A 21,488-nucleotide genomic window follows, 5' to 3' on the forward strand; every position below is an offset into this window, starting at 1 on the left:
CTAGACCTTTGAAGTCAACAATCTCCATGAAATAGTACATGCTTACACTTCCTTACAATAGAGAAAAAATTCAATATTAAATCTACAGGTTAGGCACATAGCTGATTTTTAAACTATGTTCACTGCCTATCGATATGCCATCAGTTGATCCTATTAACACTTAGTCACTGTAAGTCTGTGTTGAGGTGCAGTTCCAGGAATGATGCAGTAAGATCAGAATCTCAAGCTTCATTAAAAATGAAAGTATATTCTACGTGCAAAGACTAAAGACTGAAGTAAAAAGGAGAATCAGACTATTTATCTGAACTTTTAACCCCTTTGCCATCCCAGAGTAGAAGAACGGGAAAGGAAAATCTAATATGAGTAAGGCCATGAGAGACTTAGAAGTTAATCATGATTTACCTTACATTTTTGGATCTCTGGATTCAGTCCAGTTGTACACTGCTAAGTGCAAAACAAACATTGTATTTCAAGAAAATATTTAATTGAAAAATCTATTTATCTATACAAAAACATTTAAAATAACAAAAAGGAAAAATGCTTTGCTAGTAAATATCATCTCTCTACGTACTGACATTTCACATAAACTATGACTAAACTAGATCTGGGCAAATCTAGGAATATCTGTGCTCACCTTAGGCTCTGAAAGCTATTGGGATAATCTGCCAAGCTCACCTGGCTTGCAAAACCCTAAGCCTGTCATAGAGAGAAAACAGAGTAGAAGAAAGCTTCTAAAATAAAAGTTCTGGTTGTGAGGTAATGATTGCAGTGACAAGAAATGAAAAAGACTGTGGTTCTTTTCACATTCTATGTGTTACTTATAAAGCAACTTAAATGCTTAAGCAATGAAAAAAGGAGGATGTCAACCCTATGGTATTTTTAAGAGTTGATCACAAGTCAGGTGGTGAGCACCTCTGATTAAGCTTTTAAAAAGCACAGAAGTTCCTCTGTATCTACCAGTATGGCCAGCATCTTTCAGCTTGAAACCTTAGACAGGCTGCAATTCTTCAACTGTTTTGAAAGGTTTAAGTAAAAGTGTCTGGAATCCAGGCTGATTCAGTAGGTCTGTATAATTTGAGTGAACAGGTATAGCTTTCCTGCCAAACAAAATGGTATAGTTGCGAATTGTGTCTAAATTCTGAAATAAAACTTTTCCTATCATCAGTAAGTTTAATTTCTTAAGAAGGGCAACAGAAATAAAGATAATAACATTGTGACAGTACGATCATTTTAACTAGCAGTAAACTAAAAAAAGGGTAGTTCAATACTGCTGAAAACTGGCAGAGCAGAAAAATGGAGGAAAACATGAAGCCACAAGTCATTTCTGCAGAATTTTAAGAGGAAACTATTTAGTAAAATGATAATTATTTGTAAAATTTATTCTACCAGCAGACTTTGCTTAATACTGTCTCCAAGCTACAAATAGTATTTATTTTTCCTGACAGAGCCATTGTGAAAGTATGCTACGCTCCAACATTAGCACTTACAGTCAAAGACAGAAGGAAATCTGGCTGTATTGAATTGCATGAAAAAATTTTAAAGGCTTTAATATGGAAACTATCAATCATTAGGGCTTCCTAATCTACCAAAGTGAAGCAACAGAGGTAGTAAAACTAGAAAGAAAGATGCATTTGACATTTTATATCTGTACTTATTATGGTGGTTTTGTCCACCATTTCCCTGGTTGTTTTTCATTTCCAGCTGATGCTAGCTTAAGTGCAAAACTTGTAGCAGTGATCTACATTTGTTACTTGCAGGTTTTTATTTTTAAAAAAGTCTATTTACATGAAAATGCTAATAATGTAAATCTTTCAGGATACAGAATATTATGCATTACACTTTTAAGTAATGCCTATTATAATGACGTCTGACACCCTCAGCCCCACATAAATTCTATACTACAATGTTCAGAATACATATTAATTTCACGTCATTATATAGAATGTCCATATATAGCTCACGCTTTACATAATAACTTCCCATAATTCTTTACTCATTTCATACTCACTAAATATACCCTGACTTATCTTTTCTTAACTCCAATATGTTTTTTTAAGTATTCATCAAGTTTTCTGAAGAACCGAAAAAATGTTACACCATTGCAAAAGTAGAAAATAGTAAGCTGTTTGAAAAACTACATCAGTATCATCTCTGTTACAGTTGTATTAAAAAGCAAAAAAAAAAATTACAGCTTGCATGGAGTTATTTACTCTCACTTGCATTTCCAGGGCTCTCATGTGAGAATATGCTGAAGTACCATACATAATCAAAATATTGTGTTCTTTTCCAACTAATAGTGAGAAATACTTTTTATTAAAATTAATTATTAGAATAATCATCATACTGTATCATGCATTGCAATGTTTTGGGATGCTGTTTTGCACATCTAAGAGAAAAATAATCAGATGTATAATATGTGATGAGATGCTCTCATAAGTACATACATCTTTATGAAAAAACGGTGCGCAGCAATAACCACAACCTGTTTTCATTGGCATAACTGTTCTATTTTCTCTTTTTTTTTTTTTTTTTTCTGTTGAGAGGTAAGACACCAGAGAGGTGAAAGTGGGGTTTTTCCTTCCCTCTCCTATCCTGATTTTAAGAATGACTTCTAGAGGCAAGTCTTCTGTCTTCAAGTCTAAGAGAAATTGAGAAATTATTCTGGCAGATTTCACACAGTACTTACACTGCTTTTCGCTTCCAATGAAGCATCACATGTAACAAATCCCAGAGATGATACTCCAGAGACAAGCGTAGCACCTAGCCCAGCAGGACAGGCAGAACCAGTGCTGCTGTTGAATTTACAGATGCACATGTTGACCTAAAGAGACAGCATGCTACTGAAGAGAAATAGATGTAACTGACTAATAGCAGAGGGTTATGTACTGTCCTTACGTTTGATGAATTTAATGTAATTCTGCAAATCTTATGCCAGCCACAAATATTTATATAATCAAGTCCTGAGAATTTCTAGAGATCTAAATCTAATTCCTAAATTAAATGATGACAAAAGTAATATATACATAACAGATGTAGTTTACCTATTCAAATCAATGCTAACTTCCTGCACGCCTTGAGGCTTCTTAGAGACAGAATAGAAATTAATAATGGAATAGAAATGAATTGTTTTTCCTAAAAATTTAGAGCATTTCTATTACTATGTCAATTTTGAACGTCAGAGAGAGTATTCATCTTTCATATTTAATGTCACATGTAGTACTGATGAACTGCTCATAAGTAGTGATAAGTCATAATTTTAGCTCTATTATGGAAACTCAACTGTTCATGTAATTCCACTGAAATAAATGGGATCAACCACTTAAATGATCATGAGCATGACTGAACATGATTCTACAAACTGTTCACTTCTGGAATTTCTTTTCACAAAAAATAAAATTATCTTAGATATGACTAAAACTGCATGAGTCGTTATATTGGGGAAAGATTTGTAAAATGAAAAGTAAAGAATGTATTGTATGAAATTAGGGCTTAGCTGGGACTAGGGATGTTTACATGCAAAAGGAAAAGGTAATATATTTCTCATTAGTCACATGTAGCTATCAAAAGATCAGCAATACAGCTAATACCCCCCAAAAGTTCTAAAATTAAGGGGAATGGGTGTTCTGGATAATGTAAAATTGTAGCACATAGATATCTGCTGTTTTGTCAATAAACCTCCCCATTTTCCAACTTTAGGAAGCTCAGCACTTTTGATTACTGTCCAAAAACAAAAAAAATAGTACAGTATTCATTGTAAAAGTGTGTGCTAGTAATCCATCCTTTAGAGGTAATGGGAAAAATTTTAAATGCTGTGTACAACTCAGAAAATTCTTAATAAATAACTATTTTTTATAACTTCTGAGAAACCAAAGAAAATAATCATCCTATTGAGGAAAACTATAAAAATTAAAACACCAGGCTGAGTAAGAGAGCCTCGCTATGACTGGATATACACATTTCAGCAAAGTACCTCCAAAAGCCCTTCTCGCAGGGCTCCAAAGAGATTATTTTATTATTAAAAAAAAAGTAAAATAACCAAAAGTTACAGCTGAAACATTGAAGATCGTAAAAAATATACAAGTTCTACTTTTTAAAAAAAATATACAAGACATTGTTTCTAGCTGTCCCCATCAATATATATCAGCCAGTTTGGCAGTATGGTATGTCCATGATGAAAATGGTCCATTACAAAGCATCATAAGGGGTGTATACTTATTAGTAGGGCTGTACCTTTGGTACTGCAAACTGCATTATTACTCCACACATGTAATTAAAACTGGAACAAACTGCACCATCTATGTAGATACAAATGTTGGGAGACCTCAAAGCTTGCTCAATAAGCATTAGTCCATTCCACAAGAAAATATAACTGAAAGGAATACTAAGAAACTCTCGTTTGCTCTCAGTAAATAGTTATTTCTGTCAAAGAACAACATACAATCATATTTTTATATTTGCCTGAACAACTATAGATGGACCCAAAAATATTCAGAAATTCTGTAACAGTTGGTTGTAGAACATGTCAGAGCTTAAATTTAGACCTAGTATTCTGGGTCAAACTCTGCTTTTAAATAACTAAGAGTGCAAATGAAGATAGAAATTCATTGCTGAAGTATTTGAGTCTTTTGACATCCTTGGTTTATCAAGAAAATACCAGGGAGAAAAGGAAAACAGTCTTTCCTAATTCTTTCTTATTTTTACTGCCTGCAAACAGTATCTCTACAGTGAAGTAATGAAAATACAGTTATAAATGTAGGATGTAGTAAGGGCAAAGGAAAAAAGTTATTAATTTATTTTTTTCCAGTATTAGAAAGCCTTACAATTAAATCCAAACAAGATGCATATTCAGAGGGAAATGGTTTATTTTACTTTATATTGCAACTCAACTTTCAGAGAATTAAAATTAACTGCCAACATTCAATTGGAATAAAATGAACAGAGAAAAGTGTCTCTGAACTTAATTTTGATTAAAATAGAAAAAGTACTTAAAGAAAACAACAACTATAAACTTACCAGCTTGACCAAGTGTATACTCCTGATATCTTGTTCCTATTCTGTTTGTGGCTGTACAATTATACCGTCCAAAATCACTGTCAGATGTGGGAGCAATCTTTAAAATGAATACAATTTGTAAATATTGGTTTCTAATTAAATATCAAAGTTTAAAAGAAGAAAAATCAGAATGGAAAATGGGGACATTGCTCAACTTTACAATTTCACATTTAAACAAGACAAAAATTTAATAAACTTCACTTCTTTTACACATGCTATTTGCACAAACTGATATTTGACTGAAATAAGCAATTAAAGGTCTGAAAACTGTTGATTCCTACAGACGCAAGAATAATATTTCACTTCTGATCGTTTGCAGGATTCACAATACAGCAGACATTTGGGGTAGGAGGGGTGGGGGGGAGAAAGTAGATGTATGGGATGTGGCTCAACTGTAAATTCAGGTGAATAAGGATTTAAGACAGAACAAATACTGGATAACACAGGGAGGTAATGCCTCACTGGAATCTAGCTTGCCTGACCAACTGTTCAGGTGACAGTAGAATGCAAAGGCCCTTAGAGAACCACAGACTGAAGCAAATTTTTTTGTTAAGCTTTACTTAACAACATAGGGCTAAACAAAACCCTAAAGATGACCTTCAAACAAGAGTAAGATTATGTTTCTTAAAATATATATCCTCTACTACAAGACTAAGGTTACTTCCTTGAACTTCAGGAAAAAAAAGTAACTTCATTGAACTTCAGGAAAAAAAGTATTTTTTTTCAGTGCACTGTACACCTCTTGCTTGGGATCTAAAGTAGGTCCCCCAGTCAGCTTAGCTTTATAGTTCTCAGCCCTTTTTCCCATGGAAACTGAGAAGCTCATGTTCAGACATAAGCCTGATACTAGATAGAAATGGAGAAAACTAACTTCTTCCACATCTGTGGAGAAGACAGTATGTCATCCCTGTAACAGGTGAGACCAGGGCTGGAGACACCGGTTGCGCTTTGTTGTGAATTAATTAAGGACCATCATTTGCTATACACTACTCCTGAGTCATTCCAGATTTGGTCAAGTCAATAAAGTAAACGGGTAATTAAGGTGCACTCTCTCTCTGCTGACTTTCTCAGTTTTGTTCTTACAGGCATCTTTAAGATAAGAGCAGCTTAGCTCTTATTTTTCCAATGCCAATATGACAAAACAGCTTTTATAGGCAATTGCAGTTCCTTACCACTTTACCTTTCTGCTTTGCTCTTGGCAGAAGTCACATAAATCCTTTTGTAAATATATGTCATCAAGTTGATTTCCCTTTTAAGCCTTACCTCTAGAATCAGCTTTCTTCCTGCACTGTAGGTCTTCAGATGTGTTGTATTTTTTACTGGTAAAACTAATTTTCCTCTTCTCCACTGAACTGAGGCAGACGGATTTGCTAGCACCTCACAGCTTATATTGATGGGATTGCCTTCCCAAGAGTAATACATGGTTTGATTTGACACAAATGTTGGAGCATCTGGAAAAGTAATACACAAATACATTAACTGTTTTAGTAAAACAAGCTATATACCTCTATCCAAGCATTCCTGTTCACACAGAAATTTAAATTGATTGCTGTATCAGTTTATTATGGACCATGAAAATACCAGTATTCAACCTTGAGTTTCTTGAGCCTTTTTTTTGTTAGCCTTCTCCTCTCCTGAAACCATTTCAGCTGAAATTCTCAGGAAAAGAATGCATGCTAATTAGATTTAGCATTAAGCAACATCAGGCCCTTGAAAGACATTATCTCAGAAATGACAAAGAATGTTTATTCCCGAGAATAAGGAGCTCTTCAGAGAGACCACTGTATGACAAAGGGAGGTGACCTCTGAAATTTATAATCTGTTAATTTGCTGATTTTATAGTGTCTTCTTTTGCTATGGAGAAATTACATTCACTCTCCAAATATTCATAAATGTGTAAGAGCTTCAACCTTTTCTCACTGGAACTCTTTATAGCTTATGAAATCTTTCTGAAGAGAGATGTTTAGTTGTGTGAATAAACCTAGAAGAAAATAAATAAAAGAATACTTAAAATGTTGCAATATATTCTTCATATGTCAGGAAAAAGTACTGTGTGTATCAGTAGTTAGGATAATCTTTATGCAAGTTCCTTATGAAATCAGAAAGCTACAGACAAATAAAAAGATGGTGCCTCTTCCTTAAAAACCTGCCTATAAATGGCTATGTTAATATACAGGCAAACACTGAATCTGACACAGAGGAAATTGCTGGCATGCAAACTAACTATGACTTTCAGATCACAATGCTGGCAGGACAAGAATTATCTGTTCTAATCATTGTTTCTCTAAGGTACAGGAACAGTTTAATGGTCTCTAGAAAATGAGAGGGAGTAGATCTTTCCCTGTTCTTCTACTTATGTCTTGGGTAAATCACATTTTTGATCTATTCAATATTTGTAAATATTTTTTTTTTATTTAATCCCACTTTTACTGTATTTTAACAGTATTAAGAAAATATTCTTTACATTACTGCAAGTCAGGGAAACAGAATTATCAATTATAGCTGGTGTCATGGTATCTCTTTTTAATATTTAAAATGCATCTATTTACATTTTTATTTTGATAAATAGCACCTAAATGTTTATATATGTGTGTCTGAAAATTCTATTCTAGTCTTCTTACAAATATTATTAGCTAGAAAATTACCAATAGGTATATCAGAGACCAGAACTGAGCACATTTAACTAAGTGGTAAAGTTTAGCTTTGGGTATGGTTTAAAACTCCTTCTTTTTTTTTGCAAAATTTTGCATTTTCTGGTATGCTTTTCATCACTAGCTGTAGTATATTATGCTTAAGTGGTTATAGAATTACTGTTAGTACAGCAACACACAATATGTATGAGTATGAAAAAATAACAAACCTTAAAGCCAAGGCTTTTAAAACATACGGCTATTTTATGTGTCAAGAAATCTGATCCGTCCAGTTTTCTAGAATATCTAAGAAGCAATTAAGTTAATAAACAGAACATTTATTAAGAAAGTCTATCATCAACTGAAAATGAGGTATAACCAAGTAGAAATGATAAGATGGGCCTTGTCATATATTAATATATGTTGAGGATACTTAAATGCAATATATTTACAGTATAAAAGAAAAAGCTTCCATGAAGATCAGTAAAAAAGTTAAAACCATTAAAAAATAAAAATATGCTCTACTTAGCTTCTAGATAACTCGGGATTAATCAACATACTGGACTCTTAAATAGCTTTATACAGAAATAGAAGCTTGAATACAATCTAGTTTTTTAAAAAAGCTTATATCTGAATTATATCTGAACCTCATGGCACTCTACTGAAAAACCTGAAAACCTTCAGAAAATTACCAAAGTTACTGTTCATATTAGTTAGTGTAGGCACAAAATAAATCATAGAATCATGGAGTGGGTTGGGTTGGATTGGAAGGGACCTTGAAGATCATCTAGTTCCAACCCTCCTGCCATAGGCAGGGACACCTTCCACTAGATGAGGTTGCTCAAAGCGCCATCCAACCTGGCCTTGAATGCTTCCAGGTATGGGGCATTCACAACTTCTCTGGGCAACCTGTTCCAGTGTCTCACCACCCTCACAGTAAATAATTTCTTCCTAACACCTAATATAAACCTACTCTCTTTCTGTTTAAAGCCACTATCCCTGGTCTTGTTCTTGCCCTTGTAAAAAGTCCCTCTCCATCTTTCTTTATAGGTCCCCTCTAGGTACTGGAAGGCTCCTGAAAGGTCTCCCAGGAGCCTTCTCCAGGCTGAACAACCCAAAACTTCTCAGTCTTTCTTCATGGGAGAGATATCAGAGACCTATGGTCATCTCTGTGGCCCTCCTCTGGACCTGCTCTAACCTTGTGCTGGGGACTGCAGAGCGGGACACAGCATTCCAGCTGGCATCTCACAAAAGGTGAGTAATGGGGGAGAATCATCTCCCTTGACCTGCTGGCCATGCTTCTTTTTATGCAGCCCAGTTAAGGTGAATTTTGTAAGTACTGCTATAAGCTTGAACTGTGAAAGATGGATTATTATTTTTCGAGAGATAAGGCAATCCAAACGAAAAAGATGCCTAGAAGGAACAAAGACTATATCACAAATCTACAAAATGAAACAAAACTATTCTATGAGAGTAGGATTGTGTAAGCAATTATAACTGCAGAATAGCATTTTAGAGTAGTTAATATTATGGCACCAGCATCAGCTAAATTCAAGCTGTTCATTTTCCCAAACAAGAAAGAAACTTACAGGTCAGCACTCCAATTAGAAGTGGTTCTAGATAACCTGCATAAGACGACTATGAAAGAGGAGCAAACTCTGGTCGAAATCTGTCTTTAGCATTTAGATATCCTTGTTAGGTATAATGTCTGAGAACAGTGATTCTAGAACCGACTAATACATCATCTGTCTCATCCAGAAGCTAATTCAGTTAACAACTTTGAAGATCCGCCTCTGGGGTATGTTCGACATTATACACAAAATTGGACATGGCAAATTACCTGATTCAGCACCTGTGTCCAGACAACTATAAAAAAACCCCTAGGGTACAGAGTCAGATTTGCACTTCTTAATTTAAGGATGTGGGTTTTCAAACTTTTGGCTATTTGTTCCTCAAATAATTTTGTTTTCCTGTATCATACAATGAAAACATATGACAGACCGTCAGATTTAAGATGCTGTGACATTTCGTGTAGCATGTTATCGAAAGCCTCTCTCTTACATAGTCAATACTGCCATAAGTTTCTCGTCATCAAGGACTTCAATAAACCATATCATCTAGCAAATCTAGTATTTTCCTTGGAATCCATCCTGTAAAAGTACGTTAATTTTTTGTAAGTCTGCCACAATTTGGTTAGTAGCCATCCTTCTCTTGCATATTTTCCCCTCATACCTGTTTTGCAGCAGTTAACATTTTATATTTTGGGATTAATAGCTTTTCCTTGGAGTTAAAGTTGAAGAAACTCTACAGACAGGAGGGTTGGAACTAGATGATCTTAAGGTCTTTTCCAACCCTAACCATTCTATGATTCTATGAATCTATCATTTTTACTCACAGTGCTGTTTCTGGACAACAACAACAACAAAGTCGCTAAGAAACTTTAAGGAACAGACTAAAATTCCAAACAGCATTGTTGAAATTACCTTGCATATTCACCTTCATCTCTAGCATGTTGCCCCCTAATATACCTATAACTTATATCCCTCAAAAAAACAGTACAGTGTACTCAAACTCAACAGGTATTTCCCTCTTTACATTAGCCCTATGTTTCTACCAGTGTGTTCAACAACAGCAGCTCAGAGGCAGCCTCTGTGGCATGGAGGGACCTGGCCTCAGATACCACAACCAAAGCTACACACCTCAGGTTTACTCTAAATATACTGAAGTCTATCTTTCAACCTAGTGACTTCAGGACGCTCCGACATTATTGAAGACTATTTAAGGACACCAACTTCAAGTAATGCCAAGTATTCTGCAGTTAAGAGAAGTTTACTGAGAAAAAAAATTGTTGACGTTATAAATCTCAATTTAAGGCTTTTATTTTGTTCAAATTCCAAAATTTCAGCATCAAACCTATCATACCACCTGATTATTTTCTTCATAACTCTTACGTGCATTGATTTTGCTCTGCTGTATCTATCTTGGAGGTATAGGACAAAGGCTATATTGCCTTTTTTTTCATTCACAGGTCATCACTGTGTAACACTTGACAATGACTTGCAAAACTCTGCTGAATTTTGGAAGTATCAAAAACAGTTTAAAATTTACACATCAATTATCAATTTAAACATTTAACATTTTTAGCCTGTAAGACCAACTCGAAAAGTAGAACCTTCTTCAAGGAAACACCAGAAAATTCTTTCTTGCCTTTTCTTTGTATCTTTTCAGAATTGCATATGTGTAAAATTATGTCACTAAGAAAAGATGCTGAGGCATATGCACCTATTAATAGAATGAGTAAATTATCAGAAGAGAAACAGAATAAAACCTAAAATATTGTATACATTCCAGATTTCATTCTTTTACTAAAAGAAACATGCTACTAAAAATCTACTTTAAATGTCATTAAGCTCATTTCAAGGTCAACAGAAACATACAGTATATTGAGTTCTATTACGTAAAAATTTAGAGAAATTCCTAACTTGAATATTTTAAGAAGTCATGAAGTTGACAAAAGTTTTTATGATGGAGTTTCTGTTCTAAAAGTATTTTTACACCCTCTTGGCCTAAAGAATAGGTAGATTTACTATACAGATGAACAGAGTGTAATTTTAGCCACTTTGCCACACTTGCTGTTGTGACATCAGGAAACAACATACACCTTCATCTCTGCCCCAGTACAGTGAGTTTTGATGAAACGTTTTTTGCAAAGTGCAATACACCTTATCTTTTGATCAGAATTCAATGTTCTTATCCCCTTTAAGTTACAGCAATGCCATACCAAATTTCCTTCTGTGCATGTACACAAGTAGTCAAAGAAGGAAAATTGGAACTCTTACAAGTGACATTCGTGAGCTCCAAAGTCATGTCAAAATTATCACATGCACTTCATGATGCTAAAGACTGACCTTTTCCATATGCGCTTTCTCATTTTAACCTATAAATTTGACAGGAAGAAATTTAACTAAAGCCAATCATATTTTAATAGAAAATATGCATTATTTTCCAGAATATTTCAACATTTTGTTTCTCTTTCTTAGGCCATATGATTGTGTTTATCAGGTTTGTTTCCTGGCTGTTAAAGTTAGGGCTGGGCTCTCATGATTAATAGCTGAAGGGAAGGTGAAAAGATGGAGCCAGGCTCTTTTAAGTTGTGTCCAGTGACAAGATAAGAGGCAATCACTTCCAATCTCACCACCCTGTGAGTCTGTGACTAGCGACGGTATGTTTCTAAACTGATTTCTTTTAACAGAAATCATATCCAAAGTATGAACTGTCTACACTTATTACAATTTATGATAGCAGTAGGTAGCTGCAACATTTGTGACTTTCTGCACACAGTAGTAGTATTTCCACTGATTCAAAGCCTTGCTTCCTTGAAGGTAAATGGAATTAGTAGCTCAACTTGTTCAACCTGCTTTTAAATCATACTGTATATTTTTGCCAAGATGTAAAATCAAACAGCATGAATCCAAGGCATATGCATTAACTGCAATGCACTTGCAATACAGCTAACTAAACATAAAGCAAAATGAAAAGCCAAAGGACTAATTAACTCAGGAAAAAAGTTCAATATTGTAACAGTAATGAGGTTTATTTAAAATTATGGTGGAAAAAGGAAAAAAGACTTTTTCTGATGAGCAATGTAGTAGTATAATGAACACTGCACAGGTTTCTTCACAGGTGAAGACTATGTTGCACAGGCTATACAATCTTTTTTTGGTACTACCGAAAGTATCAGCTGAATATTGGTACTCAACTAGTAAAAAATATAACTCAAAAATTCAGGTTTGCATGTACTCCAGTGGTAAGAAAAACTACCTTTTGTAAGACATTTTACATTATTAAAATGTGTTTTTTTAGAAATTGCTTTGTAAGAAATCATCTCTGTCAACCAGTCATGGTACAAAAAAATGCACCATATTACTGAATGTAACGTATTTGTCATAGTTGATTAGATTCTAAAACACTAGTCTTTGTGCACAGTGAGGAATTAGGCATTTTTGGACCATTCTGCAGTATCAATAATGAAATTGGGGAGTTTTAACAGAGTAATATGACAACTGGTAATTGCAGTAACGCAAGACTGTAAGTTAGGATGTTTCCCAGGTAGTATATGAAAAAACAGACTTCCAAAGAATATGGCTTAATATGTTTTCTCCAGTAAGAGAAGTATTCTCTAAAGGAATTTGTACTTGTTGATAGAGAGCAATCAGAGAGATCAGCATCTTACGCAATAATGTGCACCTAGTAGTACAAAATTAAGTGCTGTGAATACTTTGAACAAAATGAAGATATAACTGTCAGGGCAAGTAGAGAGCCACTTTTAAGGACCATAGACTAAAAACAAACCATTACTGGCTTGTTTAAATCCTTTCCAATTTATTAATGCCATCGGTGCGTCCTAACAGAATAATACTATGAAGAATGATGTTAAAATTATGATTTTTCATTCTCTAATACTAATCATTGCAGTGAATAATTTGTGGAACCCAATAAATGATGTGTTCTCTCAAGATTTTTTTCTTCTTTTAGTCAGGTCTGTGTTATGCTTTTTAAGATTCCTTTACAATCCTAGCATGCATTTTTCAAAATAATTTTATCTCAGCTAAAAACACAAAAAAAATCACACAGAAATGTAAGTATTTACATATGAAATCTCTAAATTTGAAAAGAGCCTGATAGTTTTACATGTACAAATTAAATTATAATTTGCTGGGATTTGTACATTTAACTTCCTTGGGTCCTTCTGAAAACCTCATCTTAGAGTATGTCCTGCTCCATCTGTTATCTATTTTTATCACGGTTTTATCACTATAGACACATCTTTAGAACCAATACCTAGTATATGTCTTATATGCCACCACACAGTAACTTCTCTATAGGTTACTTTTTCTCATTAGTAATAATAGTAACTATTATTATCCAACACACACTACAATTCATATGTATAATCAAATTTTGCAGTTAATGAAACCCGTTAATAAATGCTTTTAATGTTATGTTTCTTTTTCATGTCATTTTGATTTATTTTTTTATACTTAATATTAGAAAAACTAAACATAATTGACCACAAAGATGACTTTGCAGGAAGAAAGCCTTATAAATGCCTCTGGGTTCCCTATAATTCATGTTTGCCTAGCATTTACTTTAGATAAAAGGTAGGGTTAACTGCGCCCATTTGGTATCAAATCTGATAATCTCTTTCTCTCCTGAAGAACTGCTTTTATCATCAAGAGCAACCCTAACAGAGAACAAGGATAAGGTACAGAAAGTCTCTGCAATCCTACTGTCAGTTTAAGTCTGATAGGGGTCAGTAAGTAAAAGGATGAGACAGTGACATCAGAGAACTCTGTGTCTCCATTAGGCTTGTTTAACTGCACTGACATTTAAGAATGTGATGGGAGTGTGCTCCTCTCCTGACTACATAAACTCTCAAATGTATTAAAGCATACAAAGAGAATTTTTTTTTTATTAACTTACAGAACAGCATAGGTGCATTGATTGGTCCTATCTAGTTGCTATGGAATGATATTAAAAATTATGTCTTGCTTATTTACTTCTATTTTAATTTTAAAAGTTATTGAGGTTTATACTGTAATATTATTAAAAATGATAAATATTCTGTTAAAATGGCTCACTAGTTCTTATGCAAAGAGGCTGCCATAACAGAAAAAATTATTCTCAAAACTGAAAAAGGACTGTTATCACTTATGACAACACCGCATTGTATAGAAATGGTGGTGATCAGGTACTCATAGAGTTTTTGAAGAAAAGTTTACAACAGACACTAGGCTGATGAGAGATGAGGCTGCAAAGAAGACACTTCCTCTTGGGGATGCTATTTTACAGAACAGAAATCTTCATCATTAGAATAGCGTTTTCTTTCCCAGGCAAGAAAAATAAGCTATACCTGCAGTTCATACACCAGTGAAAAATTATTTCCAAGGGAAGAAAAAAAAACCCTCTGACTCATTAATCAGAATATTGTATCACACCCAAAATATTTGTGTTGCATCCTAAAAATACCTGACATATAAAGGATATGAAGAAAGTTGTGAATAAGTTCTGGTATTCAAATAACATATGTAATGGAAGAATATATTTGATTTAAACATCATCATCAGTTAAAATATTTAAATCTCAAACCTCTAGTTTTAGAAATGTCTTAATTTCAGGCTAGACCAAATAAATATCTTTTGTTATACAGTAAACATAATCATTACAGTGAAGATATAATATCTTTTTTTTGTCTTCTCAGAAGATTTCTGAACTCTAGATTATGTTGCATTAAAAAGTGTCTACCAATTCATAAATGCAGACTTTAAACAATATGCTATTCCATTTTCTCAAATACTATATTTGATTGTCTCCACACATATTCAAAATTAAGCCTGCAGTAACATGTTACTTTAAATACGTTACTTTAAAATCTTAGCAACTGTTTTAAAACTTTCACTTTCAAAGGTGTCTTAAGACTGTAATAATGTATCAATCCAGAGACTTTTTTATGCCCTTTAGTAAGAATCCTGTGCTGTTAATGAATTCTTAAATTCCAGTCACCCATGTTTCAAAAAATGTGGTCCATCCTCTCTCTTCTGAATACAAATATATTAATATTTGATCTTAAAGCATAACAACCACATAACCTTATAATATACACAATATTATATATTATACATGTATTTTCTATATTTTATAATCTATAATATATTTCATATCACAATGTGCAGAATAGGACAGGATTTTACTGAAAATTTACAGGAATTTCCCTAAACTTGCATTTTTATCTAGTAAGATATTTTCTTTAATTTAAATACCTATAGTTATCAGTGCACCAGTGAACATTAAAGAAATCAACATAGTAAATTAGTATGTTCTCAGAAGAGTAATAATATTTTGCAAAGTTTCAAATCCTTTTATATGTCTATTTATTGAAGAGTAGCTATATAAAGCTATTTATAGTGTATTTATTTTTTAGATCTTCTGGGTTGGGAAATCTCTCCATTCCTAACATCATTACAATTTTGACCATTCCTCATTTTCCTAGCAGATTTTTTTCCTATGTCATAATGCATTACTTGCCTGTCAAAGAGATGGAACATGCAACTGTATACTAAAGCCACTTTCAGAACTCCTCAGGAAATCAGCGGTCTGCAACCACTGCTTATCTTTCTGTGCCACAGATCCTATTCCAATGTCTATCTTCCCATTGGAAAGACATTTTCTGTTCAGAGTCTGAATCTCAAACAGGCCCACTCAAGCTATATTGGAAATGTAGAACAAAAGTATCTAGAAAATCTCTAGCAAAACAATATAACAATGAAATAAAATAGAAGATTTTTTTTGCCTTTTTTTTAGACCTTTGCTTCCTGAATTTGAAGAACAATTTGAAGAGCTAATTTTCCCATGAATTTTTGTGTATTTCAAATTCGTATTCTCTGATTGCCTTCTAAGGACCTGGATTCTTCTCTAAGCAAAATATAATATCCTTTTCTTCTGGATAAAATTCAAAGGCCTTGAACAAAGACAATCTCCAGAAGAGATTGTCACAAACTTTATAACTCCGGGAGGGGTTATACAGGGGCTAGAGACTTGATGGGGATTAGTAAATGAGAGAATCAGGAAAAAAAAACCCAGAAGACTTCAAGGAATCCTAGAAGGTTAAACTGAAGCCTGAGCTGTTGATCAAATTGGTCCTTAACTTATCCCACAGCAGTCTCCACTAGTCCAAAGAATTGAAGTTATTAAACTTAGTTTTAGCGGGTTATATTAGTGGAATATGATTTCAGATTAAATCCTGTCCTCCTCAAATCACCAGTACGGGTCTTGTGAACTTCGAAAAGACAGGATTCCTCCGCTAACTACAAAATGACATGCTTTCTTAAATTCTAAAACCTTATACGTGAAATACCAGGGAAAAAACTGACCTTCCATTAAGAATGTACTTTTTAAAAAAAAATAAAAAAATTTAAAGAGAAAACAAAATATTAGAACTTACATTCAATATCAAGGTACATGCTCTTTTGGTGCCCACCAATTCTACTTGCAGCTTCACAGTCATATCTCCCTGAATCTGACAACTTCACATCTTTAATATGCAGCGACGATTTTCCATGCTGCCCTTTCACTTCTATACGGCCATCTGGGCTCTGTTTACATTAATTCAGGAAAAAGAAAGGTTTTATATATACATATGTATATTTATGTATGTTTTATATATTAAATACCATTGACAAGTATGACTGAAAGCATCTCTTCACCTTCAGTTATTACTGACAGCAAAGCAGCTTCTAAATTTTTCAAATAATAAAAAAAAACAAACAGAAAAATATGTTCTGTTTCTAGGCACTATAAACAAGGGAATAAGTACATGCTTAAAGGAACATTGTCAAGATAAACCACAAAATATATCCACTTACGACTGGGATAGTGAACTGCAGACTCTAGTCATGAAAATGCATACATGTAAAATTCTAGTATGTCAGATTACAGTTAGCATTCTCTTGTCCTTAAAAATGGAACTGTGAAACCAAATAGAATATCCCCTCAAGCAATAAAAAAATAAATCATAGATTGATTTTCATTATTCACATTTTCTTGTCAGAAGATCACAATTTAAAAAAAAAATATTATCATAAATGCAGCTGGAATTCCTGGATTTCATTTCCATAACATTGCATGGAAAGAGGCAAGAGAAAAAAAATTAATGCTGGATTTTGATTTTCTAGAACATAAATTTTATAAACTTCATATAAATCCTCATCCCTAATCCCTTCCCAACCCCTCCCCAAAAACTATTTGAATTTCAAAAGTATGAAAATACTAGCAAAAATTAAACAAAACAGTAAAAACTAATCCTCTGCTTGACACTTCAACCTTCAAGGAGTACTTCACCTGAGAAAATAAGTTATTTAATCAGGCTCTGCTCTTTACTTGTTTTGTAGCTTTGGGAAAACTTGCTTTACTTCTTTGTTTTACTTTTTGTTTGAGGTAAAAATAAAAGCTGATAAAAAATACTGGTATTTACCTACCTTCTTTATTGAGGAAGTTGGAAAAAGGAGGGAAAACCAGTAACTATTTCATTGTATCACTTCTAAACTTGAAATATACTTTAATGACCAATCCTATAAATTCATACACTCAAGCTTACTGCTTTTTACACTACATACTCATTAAGTGGCAGCTGATATTTAATCGACAGCTTTTAACTCTGTAAAATTGTTTCTTCACTGAATACAAAAGAAACACACGCAATTTAGATCTTAAAATACTTGACATAAAGCAAAGATATGAAGCATTCTGTTTATCATAATTTCTATAAAAGGAAAAGTATTCTGATCCCCCATGAGAATCCAAAACCACTAAATTTTATTTCTTGTGAAAACCTCAGAACAAAGGTACATAAATTAGTTAGGGAATTGTAATGCTAGAGGAAACCTAAAACCCTCTGGATTGGTAAAAATTAGTAACTAAGACCACTTAGTTATCTCCTATGTAATTTCTAATGCTGAAAATTCTGTCTTCATTATACCTTTAAAAAAGGAAAGACAACATGCTACAGTATTGAACGTCACGGATTTTGAAGGGAATTGTTGGCATAATGGGAATGCAATTTATTTAAAATGAAACATTCAATATTTTTCTAATCTTTGATATACAGAATACTTGCTTTATTTACATATATAACAAACACTTTGTATGACACATTTAATAACAGTATTATTTATCTATGTATTATTTGCTTCTTTTTTTAAAACATAAAATATTCTTTTTTCAAATTATTAAGCATATAACAGTGAATCTACATTATTCCCACCTAAAATGTACATACACTTCAGCAATTTATTTCTGATTTTACCTTGATTACAAATATTTCCCTAAGAAGTCACATTTAAAACTGTGGGAAGACATATGCTGAAACAACCTGTGACTATGAATCACAGAGAAAGTACTGGATACAGTATTAGTGATTCATTAAGAGCTGCCCTCCTATGGCACTAAGGTAGCTCTATACAATAGAGTAGTAGTAGAGAACAGGTACTGTCTTTGACCTTACAATGACCTACTTTGACCTACAATAAGAAGCCAAATTCATTCTTACTACCTTCTCTTTGCACAATGCAGAGTGTCTTTCTGTGATATTATACTGAACTGTAACAAGACATTCACTCAAGTTCTTTCATCATGATTTTCCAAATTATATCAAGAGATCATTCAGCTAGCCCAATTTTGTTTCCAGTAATAGGTTATTAGAAGCATATATGAAAAAGAGAAAAAAAAAAAAGAATTAAAAAGATACATTTCAATGGTAATGCTTCACACTCTGAAAAACAAATATGTAGCAGTGGTACCTTCTGTGTAGTACGGTCAAGAGGATATCTGTAGAAAGAGTAAATTATTTATAATCCTCACTGAAGTCACTAAAGGTATTTTTAAAGTATAAATTTTGCAGCTCTATTTTGTACTTCATAACAATGGAAGATGGTATCAGTTCAATACTAATCCCAAATGCCATCATTCACTGTATAATTATTCCATATATTCCAAAGTAGAGATATGAGGGTTAATTGATGTTAAAAAAGAAAGTAATAAAAAAAGCATAAAGACCTTAAAAATAAATAGCTTTTACAGTAACTTCTCTATCTTGTTTCTAGTTTATCTAATTATTTTCCAGTACTGCTGGAAAACATTTGGTCTCTGAATACACTGAATGATAGAATATTTTGCATAGCCACATCATCTATTCTCATCACCAAATATACGGTAAGAAGCATTCTGAAAGGGATCTACTAGGTTACGCAAAATCCACAAATACAAATAAAACATGCAGCAATTGTAGACAAGAAAATTTGGCCCAAATTATCATAAAAATACATATTTGCTATAGTTTATTTCTACTTTTTCAAAATTGTCTGAAAATTATTACAATACACTCTTCGAAATTACTTACAAAACAATGTAAAACCTATATTGAGATGTTTTCTACTGCATTGCTCAGATTGTGTATTATACTGTGGCTTCTTTGTGAAGCGTTTAAGAAGTCCTGTTCCCTTGTCCTATTCTGCACGTTGATTATTGTACAATTCTATTAATTCTTTTACAAAGATCGTGCAATACGTGATTAAAAATATACTGACTGACTGATATTCTTAAACACAGAAATACGTGAAAGAAAACAAGACTGCAAATACAGAGCAAGAAGATCCCAGTAACGAATAAATAAATAATCAAATAAATAAATAAATGAAAATGCTTTGAAATTGTTGCCTATGTCTGGAGAGGATTCCCAGAATTCATAGAATCATAGAATAGCTTGGGTTAGAAGGACCTTAAAGATCACCTAGTTCCATCCACCTGCTATGGGCAGGGACAAATGCTAGATAGTATGATGAATTTTCACCAGTACTTAAAAAATACTAGTGGGGCTGTATTACACTGTTCTATGGTATAATTCAGTTAATAGAAATCTGGGTAAATAAATCAAGGACATATTGTGATGACACAAAAAGTACAGTAATAGTGCAGTCACACCGAAGGACAGCTAGGAACGAACATTAGGAACACAACAGAGACATGGAAATTGACTATAGCAAAGAGTAATGAAAAAGCTGAGACAAAATTTGAATATGCAGTGTTAGCCTGAAGCAAAAATTGAAGCCATGCTCCTTATATTTTCCTGTTCTTCTAAAGAGCATTATCAAACTAGAATATACTGACAAAGCAGAAGTCTGTATTCATACTGATTCAAAATGTCAGTCGTCTTAGTGAAGTCTGAACACTGAACATACACTGTCAAACAGGGGCAGCACTAACATTAGTGTTTGCACCCACCAGAGCTTTTTAATCCTTGGTAAAATCTATCTGAGGCTTATTTCCCTCCTGGGCAAAGTATGGAGAACATGGGTTAGCACCATGTCTGGCACCATAACACAACAGAAAAAAAGAGAAAGAGACAGCACACAAGGGAACACAAAATACACTGCACCTGCCCAGTAGTCCTCACTAGAAATCCCTACCAGGAAAAAAAACATAGGAGCTGCCAGTGGTGACAAACCAAAATACAGACATAATTTCTACCAATTAGTTACACTGGTAACTCTCAAGTCTGCCTGAAATTATCATCGACACCTACTAAACTGGAATATTATTTTTTTCCTGTCAAATGTTATAGTGGGACAGATGTTAAATATGTATGTTAAAAAATCTTAAGAAATAAAATATTTTTCATCATTAATATTAATCAGAGAATTTCATAGAATTCATAAATAAAAGTGTTTTTTTCAGAGGCTTTGGTGGTGGGTTTTTCACCAGCATAAAGGTAAAACACACGTGACAAATCTTCAGCAGAGATTTTTATAGTGTTTTACTCAGGTAAACAAATGGGAATTTGATATTTGTTACTTTATCCCCATTAAAAAAACAAACCCAACTGTTACTTTATCCACATTAAAAAAACCCCAAAAATCCCTAAATTAACATTTAATGGAAAAATACCTTTCATTCTGAATACTGATAGCAATCTATTTTTCTGTCATTGTCAAAGAAAATAAAACTCTTCTATACAGGTTTCCAAGTAAAATTATCCATAATGACAATGCTGAAGTAAAAAAAAAGTGCCTTGTGGAAAAAAAAAAACAAACCCAAAACAATCATAAAATCATAAAATCATAAAATGGGAGGTATCTCATCACTTGAGATTAATCCTACAGATTTTGCAAAAGTAAACATGTATTTTGATAAAATCCTTGTCATGCTATATATGCTATTCTACTACCTGACTTCTTGTTCTGCTCTTGTTTCCCA

At 33.3% G+C, this 21,488-nt stretch overlaps 1 protein-coding gene across 1 annotated transcript in view; it reads right to left on the reverse strand.

Annotated features, from left to right (window-relative positions):
• Window positions 1-16,834, reverse strand: part of NCAM2 (neural cell adhesion molecule 2) — a gene marked incomplete at its 5' end in the record, with an annotated part of 51,875 nt that extends 35,041 nt beyond the window's left edge. Inside the window, 3 exons of the mRNA XM_010010340.1 lie at window positions 5,014-5,110; window positions 6,316-6,503; window positions 16,684-16,834. Of these exons, the coding sequence (XP_010008642.1) occupies window positions 5,014-5,110; window positions 6,316-6,503; window positions 16,684-16,834 (436 nt within the window). The remainder of the gene's footprint in view (window positions 1-5,013; window positions 5,111-6,315; window positions 6,504-16,683) is intronic.
• Window positions 16,835-21,488: the final 4,654 nt, after the last annotated feature.

Source organism: Nestor notabilis, unplaced genomic scaffold, assembly GCF_000696875.1.
Source record: "Nestor notabilis isolate BGI_N333 unplaced genomic scaffold, ASM69687v1 scaffold9842, whole genome shotgun sequence".
NCBI classification, from domain to species: Eukaryota; Metazoa; Chordata; class Aves; order Psittaciformes; family Psittacidae; genus Nestor; species Nestor notabilis.